The sequence below is a fragment of the Berghia stephanieae genome, chromosome 1 (genome assembly GCF_034508935.2).
Source record: "Berghia stephanieae isolate SIO BIC M18660-M18661 chromosome 1, UCSD_Bste_1.3, whole genome shotgun sequence".
Lineage (NCBI taxonomy): Eukaryota > Metazoa > Mollusca > Gastropoda > Nudibranchia > Aeolidiidae > Berghia > Berghia stephanieae.
Window position 1 is genome coordinate 120,183,470 of NC_088360.1, and position 15,563 is coordinate 120,199,032.

General features: G+C 37.6%; 2 protein-coding genes across 2 annotated transcripts in view; one reads left to right on the forward strand and one right to left on the reverse strand.

Moving 5' to 3' along the window:
• LOC144962930 (uncharacterized) overlaps positions 1-9,645 on the forward strand; it is a 26,212-nt gene extending 16,567 nt beyond the window's left edge. Inside the window, exons 4-6 of the mRNA XM_078896339.1 lie at positions 1-170; positions 3,009-3,192; positions 5,439-9,645. The exon at positions 1-170 is cut by the window's left edge and continues 71 nt beyond it. Of these exons, the coding sequence (XP_078752465.1) occupies positions 1-170; positions 3,009-3,192; positions 5,439-6,781 (1,697 nt within the window). The 3' untranslated portion in view covers positions 6,782-9,645. The remainder of the gene's footprint in view (positions 171-3,008; positions 3,193-5,438) is intronic.
• Positions 9,646-12,391: 2,746 nt separating this feature from the next.
• Positions 12,392-15,563, reverse strand: part of LOC144962929 (uncharacterized) — a 40,177-nt gene continuing 37,005 nt past the window's right edge. Inside the window, exon 29 of the mRNA XM_078896338.1 lies at positions 12,392-12,977. Within this exon, the coding sequence (XP_078752464.1) occupies positions 12,657-12,977 (321 nt within the window). The 3' untranslated portion in view covers positions 12,392-12,656. The remainder of the gene's footprint in view (positions 12,978-15,563) is intronic.

The window sequence follows — 15,563 nt, forward strand, 5'->3', positions numbered from 1 at the left end:
ACATGTTACTGCCATTCGCTTTTGTAATGACGGCATTAAGTATGTTGTTCAATCTGGAGACTCGTGGCGTTCTGCCTATAAATGCTACATTCACCATTTTGTGTGCATGCCTGTCTGGGATATTCCATGTGGCATACTCCTATGTCTCTACAGCCTTAGTGTTGACCCAGGTAACAACAATGATTATTTTCTTAATTTCTTAAGTATATGAGGAAAAGAAATCGATGTCAAAAACAGATGTACCTTTATTATCCCCTTTTTCTACAGGGAAAACTTGATTTTAGCATGGCATAATAGCGTAAAAATAATGAATTGAAATTGTATAAAGCGCAATATCCACTAAACGTGCTCTAAGCGTTTTACAAGGGGCCCTTGCTGTCCACAGCAACATTTTACATTTAGGACGGGACATAGCGCCTATTAGGGGATAATACATTTCTTTTCGAACAGAGACAATGCTGTTAACGACCAGGTTCTCATTTTTACACCTGAGTAAAAGGAGAAAATGTGAGTAAAGAGCCTTTTCCAAGGACTGAACTATGCGCCGAGCGAGGCTCAAACCCAGGACCTTCCGATCCGAAAGCGAGTGTCATACTACAAGACCAAAAAAAATGTAGAAGGTCGGGATATATTCATCTCACGCACGTGTCAGGTTTTACAAAAAAAAAAAAAAAAAAAAAAAAAAGATTGTGACGACCAATGGTTTATTTACAACTATGATTCTTAATGTCAAATATTATGATGTCGGTTAAATTTCACCCGTTGATGAAAATAAGGAATCGTTAACTTATAGCCTGATACTGACCAAAACATTACGTCAAAAGACAAGTCTTTGGCCGGCCACAAAAGAAAATAAATCGTGAGTTGTATTCAATAGTTCAACCAATCAATGGCATCACGTGTTTCCTTGAGCACCACTTACAACAACTAACTAGATGGTGCAAAAACCTAGAAAACGACGTCAAACTATAAGTCCCAGTGAGTTCTAGTGTAAGGCTATAGGTAAACGATGGCTACGACGAACAGTTCTTTTGCTAATGCCTCCTCCATGAATTCCTCTGATTTTGCGTCGATGCTGACGTCCAGCACGCAACACGTTTCTGCAATATTTTTCTTTGCCGGTGGCTTCTCACTTCTCACAATTGTCTAAGTCTTATTAAACAATGTTTGCAAATGATGGGAACAGAAGGCAATTGTTAATGACAGTGTCCTGCAACTACGTGTTTTTAATGTTTTGTGGTGGTGCTGATATGGTTGCGTGTTAGTGTAAATGTAATGAGTGCGGTGTGCGCTTCAATGTAAGCTTATTTGCAAGTCTGATAACCCTCTTTGCTATGGTTTCATTGTTGCAATAGAAATACTCTCAAACCAGCACACACACACACACACACACACACACACACACACACACATTGTCCATTGTCGGATGTCAGACCAGCTGCTTTTTGTACCTAGGTTTTAATCATATTATTAGATAATTAAAGCTGTATGAATAGTACCAACCTGTAACAGGGGTCTTATATACAATTTTGCTCTGACGCTGTCTCTGTTTTGTCTGTCTACGAATTATTGAAGAATTCTTAAAATATCAACTACAGTATCAATAGATGTAGTTCCATAAAATGACCTGACCTAGTTTTCCTCGACATGTCAAAAGTCAACTTGATGTATCTTATATTAAAAACAGTGAGTGGTAGTCAGGGTTAGCAGTAAGAACGCCGTCTTCTAATATCCTTTGTATTTGTTTACAATGTTGTACCAACTTCCGTTGACGGGTGTTTCTTTTTTACGAAACCCGACGAACCCCTACAAAGTTATGGAAAGTAGGCAGCAGTGGGGAGTGAACCAGGGACTCGGGGAAGTAAACACCAGTGGGGAGTGAACCTGGGACTATGGGTTTCGTAAAAAAGAAATACCAGGGGGGGGGGGTGTTACTTTCTTACGAAATCGCTGATAACCAACAAACCCGACGAAACCCTACAAAGTTGTGGGAAGGAGGCAGCAGTGGGGAGTGAACCTGGGATTATGGGAGGAGGAGGGAGGTTCTTTTTTACGAAACCCGCCGAAACCGACCAAAGTTATGGGAAGTGAACCTGGGACTAAGGGAAGAGAATATCAGAAGGAAATTAACATGGGAGATGGATACCTGTGGGATTTGAAGCCGGACTATGGGAGTTGGGTACCAGAGGAGAATGAACCTGACACTACAGGAGGTAGATACCAATGGAGAGTGAACCCAGAAAGGTACTTCTCTTTTTCGAAACCTTCCGAAACTGTCAAAAGTTATGAGAAGTGCGTAGCAGTGGGGAGTGAACCAGGGACTCGGGGGAGTGGACATCAATGGAGAGTGAAACTGGGACTATGGGAAGAGGATATCAGAGGGAAATGAACCTGGGATTATGGGAGATGGAATTGAAGCCGGACTATGGGATTTGATTACAAGAGGAAAATGAACCTGACACTATAGGAGGTGGTCACCAATAACTTAAGGCGTACATTGGTTGTCTTTTTGTTTCACCCTTCTCATACACCTGTGAACTGCCCACTTTCGAGGCAACTAATAACTATCTTTTCCTTCAGCGATTTTGAGCCACTACAAGTGTAAATAAAGTAAATCTATAAATAAATTATAAAATTCGAGTTCATTGTAGAATGTCAATTAATGTTTGTTGTCAAATAGCAACAACGGCATTCCTTCACCAACTAGACATTCAAACATGAAGGCAATATGAGGGGGAACGAAGAAGAAGAAGAAGAATAAGAAGATGATGATGATGATGATGATGATGATGATGATGATGATGATGATGATGATGATGATGATGATGATGATGATGATGATGACAGAGTTAGCTTTTGTTTATGACTGAGTCATCATTTCAAGTTTTAAGAATGCATTTCTACCTCATTTATTAGTTACATTCAAGTGTATGTGGTTTATGAATCTCTTAGCATTTCCTTTCTTCATGCAATGTATAACAAGCTATTTCTTATGATCTGTGTACCAGATATCCGTTGTTAGCCATGCTGTAGTCAACATCATGAAAAGATTATTGGTCGTTTTACTGTTGTACATTTTTGGCCAAAGGACTGCAACCGTTTGGAACTTTCTAGGACTTCTTGTCTGCACGACAGGTCTACTAATCTATGCTTGGGACAAATCAAGGTCACATGATGGGGCAAAATATAAAGGTAAAAACCAAGATGTTGATTAGGCTATTATCGCTCATGTCCAATTTATAGATAGTATGCGCTCGGCTAAGAAATTCACAACATTGCCATCCGGAAGTATAACGGTCCAACACACAAAACTCTAACTAACCATAAACTTTTATAGTCTGGATAATACAGTTAAGTGAGAATTACTCATAAACGTGGATGGCAAAAAACAATAACAAAGACCCGAGTGACGTCAACTCCATTCTATCTATACATTTACAATATGGGCAACGCGCTATCTCATTGAGCAATTAAATGATTTTTTTTTTTTTTTGCCAGTACATGAGGAATGCGTTCCACTCGTTCATGATTATCCCAATGTTGCTGCTTGAATTTCGAAGCAATAAATAACATATAATCCACACACACAAACTCACACACACACACACACAAGCTCATGGTACTAAAATTATGTTTATATTCTAATCTAAAGTATTTTGTTTGATTCAAAACTGCATGACACACCATATATACTTTTACAGTATCGCATTTTGGTTCACGATTCCTTACTAGGTTGTGTCCCCCATCTTTCTAAGTATTATGATTCTTTGTCTTGATACCGCCATCCTCTCATTCACCTTATATTATATGTATTAATCGTCGTGTTATGTTGACAAAGGAGGAACCCTAAACGTCCAAATCAGTTGTCTTTGTAAATTAAATTGAAACTTCCATTCCATTTTATGTGTGATCCATAACTCCTCCAATACTATGTATTTAAATGTCATTCCCTCCTGCTAAACTGGTTCACTTAAAATTGTCAGTTTTTTACAAGACCATCCCGAGGAGTTTGATGGTCTATAATATATGTCATACAATGCGGCTATGTGGTCTTGTGGCTTGTGGTATGACACTCACTTTTGGATCGGAAGGTCCTGAGTTCCAGTTCCAGCCTCGCTCGGTGCATAGTTGAGTCCTTGGAAAAGGCTCTTTACTCACATTCTTTCATCGTGCTCAGGTGTAAAATGAGTACCTGGCCGTTAACAGAATTGTCTCTGTCTGAAAAAATGTGTAGTATTGCCTAGCAGGCATCATGTCTCGTTCTAAATGTTTAGTGTTGCTGTTGACTAAAAAAAATTGAGCTTTATGTAGCGCAATATCCACTAAATGTGCTCAAAGCGCTTTACAAGGGGTCCCTGGTCAACAGCAACATTTAACATGTAGGACGGGACATGCCGCCTGTTAGGCGATATTACAATTTTTCGGACAAAGACAACGCTGTTAACGGTCAGATACTCATTTTACACCCGAGTACGGTGAGAGAATGTGAGTAAAGAGCCTTTTCCAAGGACTCAACTATGCGCCGAGCTCGAGGCTCGAACCCAGGACCTTCCGATCCGAAAGCGAGTGTCATACAAGACCATATAGCCGCACTAGGGTCCCCTTGTAACGCGCTTTGAGCATGTTTAGTCGATACTGCTCTTAATAAAAGCCTGATTTTAAGACTGAAATAATGCTTGCGTCAGGAATGCTAGAAAAGTATCCCATGTGATTTCAGGTTTAACCATGTATGTCATACATAGACAAAACAATCTGTTCTTTTGATCAGAAAACGTTTACTTTAATAAGAACCCCAACTCATCAAATATCTCAAACCTCATCGGTGTCTGTTCATGTGAAAGATGCCGGAAGGTCTAGCTCTGTGGGTCGCTAAAGAGTGAAACTAACTTGGATTATGTCAAGATCAGCGCCCAGGTACAGATGCATAACTGATCCATTAATTGGCTTTAGCCTGATTGTACACAATAGCAAGTCCAAGTAAACATATCGATAAAGAGAATATTTGTAGATAAGCATGCACATTTACATCAATATCACAAAGTACAATAAACATGTTCTCAAAGGTATTTGCATCTCATTGTTGTCAGCTGAGCCAACTTATTGTCTTCGATGATGATGAAGATGGTGATGATGATGATGATGATGATGATGCTGTTGTTGTTGTTGATGCCGGTTTGTTTGTTTTTTTGTTTTTTTTTTCGATGACTACTATGTTACTAGTGTGCATCTGTGTGAGTGTGTCTATGTCAATATTGTATTGTTATAAATGTGTAACCAAATGACAAAGTGCCACTTTTTTTGAGGACAATAAAGATATATTATTATCATTATTATTGTTATTATTATTATTATTATTATTATTATTATTATTATTATTATTATTATTATTATTATTATTATTATTATTATTATTATTATTATTATATCTTATTTTTCAGGCATATCCATGTTCAGCATTGGATGGAAGTGGATTATTGTTACAGTTTCTGCCTTGGGTTTTCTCGCCATCACATTCCCTAAGTTGATCCAATTGAATTCATCAAAACACTTGCAACATTTCAAACCAAACGATATCAAAACATTTGAGAACGGAGGCCTCAATAAGCCTCATTATACACAATTTCTACCGAAACTAAGCGACCTTCCAGGCCCACTGTTTCAAGAGTTCACGAACTTCCTTAAACTTCCTTTGGAGCAAAATGTCAGAGATGTGAATTTCCTTTCAGAAAAGCTATCAAATCCAGATGGAATAATCAGAGAAACTCAAAGGCTTCACTTCAACATTATAGGAAGAGAGCTTAAGGATTTCAAGTATGCCTTCCTTTTTGACATTGCCACATTTGAAAATAAAGGAGACCCTGCCATTACTGTTGGGGAAATTTATTTTTTGGCTCGAATGAATATTGAAATAAAGTATTATTGCAGCCGATGTGCACCAGAAAAGTTAAAGAAAGCACAAGAATTGGCTGAGAACTACCGTCCAAAAGATTTAGTTATTCTAGTTCATGGTGGTGGAAATATAATTGGTTACGCTGCATCAGATCTTGTTCGATTTTCAGTCCTCGATCTATTTCCTTCATTTAAAATATTGGTTTTCCCACAAAGCATCTGGATAAGGAATTGGGCCTCTCCTCATGTGAATCGCACAGCAAGAAATTACTGTTGTAATCCTAACTTAACTATTGTTCTCCGTGACTCGTTATCATACAGTATAGCGAAAAAGTTATACAAGGGGACCACAAAACTCATAATGGCACCGGATATGGCATTTCAGATAGGTCATGTCCCACGATTTATGTCCCCTGTTTTTGATATAATGTGGATAAAAAGAAAAGATGGAGAAACGCCCAGTTATCAACCACCTGCACATGTTCCGAAGCATTTGAAGGTTCATGTTTCAGATTGGTGGCGCTGGCCTACTCCAATTGCTGGATCGTCTTTAGAAAAAGCATTTTACGTTGCAACAAATGGATTCTTCTATCTCCAGAGAGGTCGGGTAGTTATAACGGACAGGCTTCATGGACACATTCTATCTACTCTCATGAATATACCACATGTCATAATTGATAATAAAGCGAAAAAACTATCATCCTATCACAATACCTGGACACGGTCTCTGAACAATACTGTCATCACTGACAAACCAAGCAAAGCCTTAGGTCTTGCAATTGAACTTCTGAATAAGTTTAATAATACTTTACCCCCTGTTGTGCCATTTCTTCATTTACGTGAAGACTTTAGTCATCCCCTCATCGGTGTCCCAGATACAACGTATCCATGACACAGACATCTGAATAAATATATCTACGTCTATGTGATCATTTCTGGAGAATGTTTTGAATGTACTGATCTTTATGAAAAAGTAAATTTTTAAAAACTTTCAGTTAAAAATAGCAAACCAATGTTATTTTTGGCAATCTGATTATGGATGAAATTAGCTTTGTTATTGCAAGATGGGGACTAGATTAATTGGGACCAAAAAAAAGATCCCATCAGCAACCTAACAATTTACTTAGTTTTTAGATCACCCAAAAATCCTATCCAGGCACAAACACATGATCCCACTAAGAATACACTCAGATTCTGATAAAATATAATATCAAATCAATTAACTATTACAAACAACAGAGAGATTATAGCTATAAAAGGAAAAAATATATCCTCCAAAACTTGTATATATGACAGTTTTCCTCCTCAGCCAAGAACTTCGGCCTCCTCAGCCAAGAACTTCGGCCAGAACCAGGACTAAACCAAGTAACCAAATTCCCAGACAAAGACAGCAACATGGAAAACGTATAGGGGTTATAGAAAGACTCGGCAAGAGTGACCTATCCCCCAACTATGGGAGGTCAAAAGACCTTATCTCCATACTCCCAAAAACAAATGTTTGATAACCCATACATTTTTAAATACATTTCTCTGCAACAAAGTCCTTTCAATTGGCTGCCCACAAGGATGTGTTAGTGTTAGCTCCCAAATTTTGTACATTTTGTAAACAAACGATTGTATATCTCTTTATGATGAATGTCTCATTGTTAAATATGCAGACGATACAGCCATTTTAGGACTTTTGAATAGCCAAGAATCAGAAAATTATTATATAAACCAAATTGAACATTTTGTGATCAGAAAAACTGCCTTGAACTTAATGTATCAAAAACAAAAGAACAAATTTTTGATTTCGGAAAGTCATGTTCCTCCAAATACCATCTTCTTCTTTCAGCTTATCCCGCATTTTGCAAGGTTGCCATAGTGGATGCCACATCTCCATGCATCTCGGTTCAGAGCATTATCTTCCTCCAGGCCCAGTTCTTTCATATCGTCCTTTACCTTATCCAACCATCTAGTCCTTTGGCATCCCTTTTTCCTCTTTCCCGCCAATTATAAGTCCAATACTTTCCTTCCCACATACTCTCTCTCGGCTCTTTAAATGTTCGAAACATTTCAATCTATCTTCTCTCATCTTTATTGATACATTCTTCACTTCAGTCAACCTGCGAATTCGTTCGTTTCTCACTTTTATCTTTTCTTGTCCAGCCAAGTGACCTTCTCAACATCATCATTTCTGCCACCTCAGCTTATCTTGTCTCTTTGTTGTAGCTGCTGTCTCTAGTCCATATACAGTGGAACCTCCCGATAACGACATGCCACGGGACCGAGTTTTTATGTCGTTATCCGGAGGTGTCGTTATTTAGAGGTTTCCAAGATGGCGGACAAAGTGGGCGTGGTAAGGCCCGCGGGACCAGGTTTTATTAACATTGACAAAACAAACAAAACATTGTAGTGTATTCCTCTTAGAGGGTTCTTGTGCGTGTGTCTGGATGAGACTTTTAGGTGATCTGAACTGAGTACACTGATAGTGTGCTCCTGGAATCTACATCTGTTCCCTATTTAAACCATTCCCCTTTGTCTTACTTTTTCTTATGTCATTTCAATTGTAAATATAGAATGTTTTTTACTATCCACTTTTCTTCCTTTTTACTGGCGCTGATATGACATAGATGTGTCACAGGCGCTGTAAAACCCTTTAAAACAAACAAAATTCCTCCTCCTCCTCCCACAAAAACACTACTACTACTACTGCCACTACTACTACTACTATACTACTACTACTACTACTATTATTATTATTATTATTACTACTACTTCTACTACTACTACTACTACTACTACTACTACTACTTCTATCACCACATAATATCACATTTTCCAAGATTTTGTGTTTACTTGCTTACACTTACATGTATACCTTGGTTTTTATTAATGCATATCAGCCAAGATTCGTCAAAAAAAGCTGCGTTCTCATTGGTTCAAGCAGGAATCGTTTTTATAAACTTTTGAGTACTCATACTCGGTATTTTTAGTATCAGATATCTACGAAAACTGCCAAAAATCGCCAAAATGATGTCGTTATTCGGACGTTTTATCAAAAAGTGCGTCGTTATTTGGAGGTTATTTTTATGATCTTAAATAGAAAAAAAATCGGGACCACGGGTCAATGTCGTTATCAGGAGGTTGTCGTTATTCGGAGGTGTCGTAATCGGGAGGTTCCACTGTAATAACATTGCTGGTCTTATAACAGATGTATATATTTTCCCCTTCAGCTTTGAGGAAATTCGTTTACACAAAACTCCAGTTACCTTCCTCCAATTATTCCAGCCTGCCTGTATCCTCTTCTTAACCTCCATCTCCTTGTACAGTTATTCCTAAGTATTTGAATTGATTTGTCTCTGGCACACCCTCTTCACCTATCTTTATCGGTGGTCCTGCTCTCTGTTGTACGATGCACAAATACTCTGTCTTCGATCTGCTTACCCTTAATACCCTCCTTTCCAACCCTCCAGTTCCTTTTCCGCCTCTGCTTTTGTATCATTCAAAAGTACTACGTCATCCGCATACATCATGTTCCATGGTGCCTACAAATACCATCGAAATAAATAAATAAACTGCCTGTTTGTGTGTGTAGGGGTTGTGGAGGTGTGCATGAGTAAGAGATAGTATGTTTGGGATTTCGAAACTGCTATGAAACGTCATCTTCATTTAGATATTTATATCATTTATCATTTTGATGTTTATATATTACTATTTTATTAATGTATTTTTGTCTATGTATTGTATTTTTAATTTCAACCATTGTAAACCAAATGACAAATTGCCATTTTTTTTTTTTGGACAATGAAGATTATATTATTATTAATCTGGGTAGCTGGGTCTGTTAAATTTGGCAACTTGAGCTGAATCTCATGATTTACACAAGAAGTATAAAGCCATAGTTGAGCCATCTGGCAAAAGCAGGTCTATAGGCATGTACCATCCTCAAGGGTTTTTGTAGTGCTTTTAGGCCTTTTAGAACCATAAAAAGAAGGAAAGTCACATAGGTAGTAAACAAATTATAGATTTATGATTAAAAACAACCAAGGAAAAGTAAGATAAATGGGACTGGTTCAAATAGGGAACAGAAGTAGATTCCAAGCACAATCAATGAACTTCACTTCAAAACAATACTGATTCATGTCTGGAAGATCAACAACATTGCAACTATTACGAGTCATGGATGAATGGACTGATGCATTAGACCAAGGAGCATCTATATATGGATTATCAAAAGGCTTTTGACACTGTGCCGCACCAAAGACTAGTAAGCAAGTTAATTACATATGGTATTGGACCAGAAATGATAGAATGGATAGAGAAGTATGTGAAGGGAAGGAAACAGCAAGTAACGATAAATGATGCATGCTCTAAGTGGAAAGAGGTGACCTCCGGAATCCCGCAGGGATCAGTTTTGGGTCCTCTGCTTTTCGTAATTTTCATCAATGATCTACCAGATACTGCAGACATGTTCTTATGTATATGTTTGCAGATGATACAAAAATATTCAACATCATACAAACAGCAGATCATATGCACACATTGCAAGAGGATCTAGGCAAACTGGCATCGTGGAGTGATAGGTGGTTGCTAAGATTTCACCCTGATAAGTGCAAACATATGCACATTGGAAACCTAAATCCAGATGAAAGCTTCAGATATAATCTAATGGGAAATGAACTTGAGTTGGTGGATGAAGAAAAAGATATTGGAGTTATCATCGATAATGATCTAAGCTTTGAAAAGCACATCAACGAGAAAATGAAAAAGGCAACTGCAATGTTTGCAACAATTCGCCGAATATTTCAATACCTAAATGAAGATACTTTCATTCCACTGTACAAAGCACTAGTGCGAACACATTTGGAATATGCCAGCTCAGTCTGGGCACCATTCAAAAGTAAACACATCGAGCTTATAGAAGGCATCCAAAGAAGAGCTACCAAGCAGCTCCCGAGAATGAAAGGGATGACATACGAAGAGAGATTTAAAAAACTGAAATTACCAACACTAAGTTATAGAAGAATAAGAGGTGACATGATTGAAGTTTACAAAATGTTAAATGGAAAATATGACCAAAAAGCTGGTAATCTACTTAAACTCTGGCCCGAGCACTCCCTGAGGACAGGAACAAGGGGCACTTCTAAGAAACTTTTCACACAAAGGGCCAGACTAGATGTGCGCAAGCATAGTTTCGGTGATCCAAGTGTGGAACAGTCTACCAGAGAAAGTTGTCACTGCTGATTCACTTAACTCATTCAAGAACAGACTGGATAGCTATTGTAATGTACTTAGTTTGAGATCACCTATAAAACCCATCCAGACACAAGAACGTGATCCCACCGAGGGGTATATATTCAAATGTTTACAAAATATCATTTTCTTAAAAAACTTTAACAGAACATAAGAGAAGATTTACAGTAAAGAAATTATCATCTCCCAAAACTATAACTATACATTTGATTTGACTGTTTCCCCTTCAGCCAAGGACTTCTACCAGGGCCAGGACAAAACAAATTAATCTCCTTCCAAGACAAAAATAGAAAGGAACATGGAAAAGGAAATCAGACATAGGCGGATAGATGACATAGTAAAGCTGTTCTCAAAAGATTCTACTCAGTCCATCTGTCTCTTGCCAGAATAGATTCTAGGCCTCATTACAGAAAAAGGACACAAGAATACAATATATAGAAAATCCAGCAAAGGACCTCCCAAGCCCACAAAGGAAGTCAAGTGACCCCACCCACAGTTTTTATCACAAATGCTTACGACATTTCCAAGCCATTCCAGCAGAGAAATATAGAGGTTCAAATAACACAGGACAATGATAAGTAATTCAAAGAAGACTTGTTGAAATGGAATAAAAGACTTAGGATTAGAAACAGATTCCAAAACAGGAACAAAAGAGATTTAGTGAATTCTCGGTAGAGTGTTCTAAAAATTGAGCTATCAGGACCCCTAACCCCAGACAGTCTACATGAGTCTGTGCCAAAGGTCGTTTTGTGGCATTCGCCACAAAAGAATTCCAATAAGTTATTTAAAAACACTATAGAAAATGATTTGACTTCATCAGTTTCTCTGGGTTAAATAATGAAGGATAAACCAGAAAACGGACGATCTAGCATCAAAATTATAGTAGGTATAGCTTTTTAAAGTTGATTCTCTGTCAAGACTATTTTGAACCTTTGAGAAACTATTTCTGCTATTTTATTGGTGTCGCTTTTTAGTTTATTTTACATTATTTGGCTGATGGAAACTGATGAAAATTATTTTTTCCTGAGTTTGTCAAAATAACTTATTATTGGAGTATTTTTGTGGTGAACGTCACAAAACGACCTTTTGCACAGACTCATATACATTATGATGATGATACAAAATCTGACACAAATATACTTTATGTGTATCTAGTATAGATGTAGACTAATAAAATTAAAACTGCTGATATGTATTTGGAATATTACATAAGAATTTTAAAACATGCAATTTTTTCAAGAACACCAAATGAAATCATAACTCATGATTCAATCAATTGTATATCTATTTATTTGATCCATCTCATCAATCTGAATTAAAAATCATGAATGATATGAAAAAATAATGTTTTTCATACTTCTGAGAAAAATTTATTACAAATAAAAGTTTGATGAAATGTTATCATCAACATTCAGGAAAAGGATGTTTAAAAAAACGTTTGGGATAAAACCATTATAAATAAGGTGAAAAGACTTAGGGCATGTAATTCTGAAATTACTAATCTTACACTTCCTTCAATTAATTTTACCCGCCTAACAGGTATCAATATCATTTTTAAGCAATCCCTGTAACTCAGTCAAAGCCTTTTCTGAAACCCATAATCTCAGATTTTCCAGTGTCTTGTTAATTGTCGAAACAACTTGATCAACACTATATCCTGAAGGCCCATATTTGCCAGTATAAAGGAACTCCAAAACTTTGACCATGATGCGATCGATCATAAGCCTGGTTGCTGATTGAAGATGCTGGTTGACTCTTGCTCTTGTCAGTTTCTCTATCGTTCTATCTACACTGATAAGACCAGCACTTATCAATTTTACCAGGGTGTGGCAATACACCGTCAGAGAGTGATCCTATGTTGTTAAGAGGAAAAAAAAAAAACCAAAACAAAATGGTGATTAAAGTGTGTTGAGGGAAAGAACAGAAAATCTATTAACACATTACATTCAGGGATGCCCTTAGCTAAAATTTTTAAAAAGCCTGAAAATTTATCTATTTATGCGGCTGTGTGGTCTAGTCAGGGATGCCACCAGGCAAATTTTAAAAAGCCTGAAAACTTGCGCGGACGAGATACAAATCAACGTCAAGGGCTTTGTAGGGATTTGAAAAATGTCAAATTTGGAATATTGTTTCAGTACTTATTATTGCAATTGAGAGCAAATAACACACAAAAGAAAGGAGAGTTAACAGTTTTCAAATTGATAAAATAAGGTGCTGAAAACAAAATATAGACAAATTAATATCAATAGCTATCAGGGGTGAGAATGACTGGTCACATAAAAGGAGAAAATTTTTCATTGTGAAGATCATGACCCACCCATGCAACCATAACCTATAAATTTGAACTTTACTCAAATTCACTGAGATGCGATCCAAAATTTGTCTCGCAGCAATTTCTGACACGACTCGGAGAATTTCAAAAGTTGAAAGTGTAATTACATTTGGTGGTTGTAGTAGGGATGATGATGTGGTGGTGGTTGTAGTAGTAGTGGTGTTAGGGATGATGTGGTAGTGATTATAGTAGTACTGGTCGTATGGATGATTGTGTGGTGGTGGTTGTAGTAGCTGTGGTAGGAATGATGATGTAGTGGTAGTTGTAGTAGTAGTGGTGGTAGGGATGATGTGGTGTTATTTGTAGTAGTAGTGGTGCTAGGGATGATGGTGTGGTGGTGGTTGTAGTAGTGGTAGTAGGGTTGATGATGTGGTGGTAGTTGTAGTAGTAGTGGAGGTAAGGATGATGTGGTGTTATTTGTAGTGGTAGTGGTGCTAGGGATGATGGTGTGGTGGTGGTTGTAGTAGGAGTGGTGGTAGGGATGATGATGTGGTGGTAATTGTAGTAGTAGTAGTAGAAGTAGTGGTCTTAGAGAAGAAGATGTGATGGTGGTTGTTGTAGTAGTGGTGGTAGGGATGATGATGTGGTTGTGGTTGTAGTAGTGGTGGTCTTTTAGAGATAATTGTGTGGTGTTGGTTGTAATAGTTGTGGTAGGAATGATGATGTGGTGGTAGTTGTAGTAGTACTGGTGGTAGGGATGATGTGGTGTTATTTGTAGTAGTAGTAGTGATGGTAGGGATGATGATGGGGTGGTGGTTGTAATAGTAGTGGTGGTAGAGATGATGTAGTGGTTTTGGTGAGTGTTTTTTTTTTCAGTGATAATAATAGCAATTTGTCAAAAAGGAGGATAATGTCTCCGTCTATCGGTCAAACGCAAGCAGAGTGTAAAAATAACAGGAACATAGTTTTATATTGGTATTGTGTAATATATTACTATTACTAGTATAAATCCATTCTTATCATTAAACATAAATTTACTTTTTGTAAACATTTAATGAATTGTCCTTTCCACATGTTAAAGGCCTACAATGGTATTCAAATAAAAGGCCAGAAAGTGTTGTTTTGTTTTGATTTTTACTTTATAAAGCAGGCTACAATATCTTTTATTTTTTACCGAAACCTAGTGGTTATTCAGCTTATAAATACAACCCAAGAATCTCACAAATTTAAAGCCATAGTCAAAAGGTAAAAAGAAAGAAGAATAAACTAAGCCAATCACCATTGCTTTATTCTAGGCTAATGTATTATCTCTGCATAACCAGATGATTTAATGGATGGTTGAGAGAGAGAGAGAGAGAGAGAGAGAGAGAGAGAGAGAGAGAAGAGAGAGAGAGAAGAGAGAGAGAGAGAGAGAGAGAGAGAGAGAGAGAGAGAGAGAGAGAGAGAGAGAGAGAGAGAGAGAGAGAGAGAGAGAGAGATTTGTCCCTCCCCTTCCCCTTCAACCATCAACTAGCTTATCAAAGAACACCACTGGTCGTCTGTGTCAATTGTGACATCTGGTGCCATTCAGTCTGGCCCGACGTCATAAAAACGGGACCGTCACTAAATTTCACGAGACTACTGCACAGGTGTCAAAATATGACATAAGACATAGTGGTGATTTTGTGGTTTTGAGGGAAATGTTTGACACGGCAAATTCAGCGGAAAATTCCTGAGAAATTCTCAAAATCACTTTTTATTTATTAAAAAAAAAATTTTTAAGGAGGAATTGTGATGGGGATGGGCGGAGATAAACTACCATTTAGGTGCCCAAATATTCGACTGGCGGTGACAGCCCAAATTATTCACCCGGCGAAAAAGTTCCGGCTCAAATCTCGATCACGATTTTCTTCTTCTTTAAAAAAAAATTATTTTTTTTTGGAATAGTGACAACGGACAAAAACCGGAGGTTCCGGATTAAAACCGGCTGGTGGTAAAAAAACCGGATTTCCGGCTAAAACCGGAAAAGTGGCATCCCTGTCTAGTGGTATGACACTCACATTCGGATTGGAAGGCCCTGAGTTCGAGCCTCGCGCTGCGCATAGTTGTGTCTGTCCGGAATAAAATTGTAATATCGCCTAACAGGCGTCATGTTTAGTTCTACATGTTACGTGTTGCTGTTGGTCAG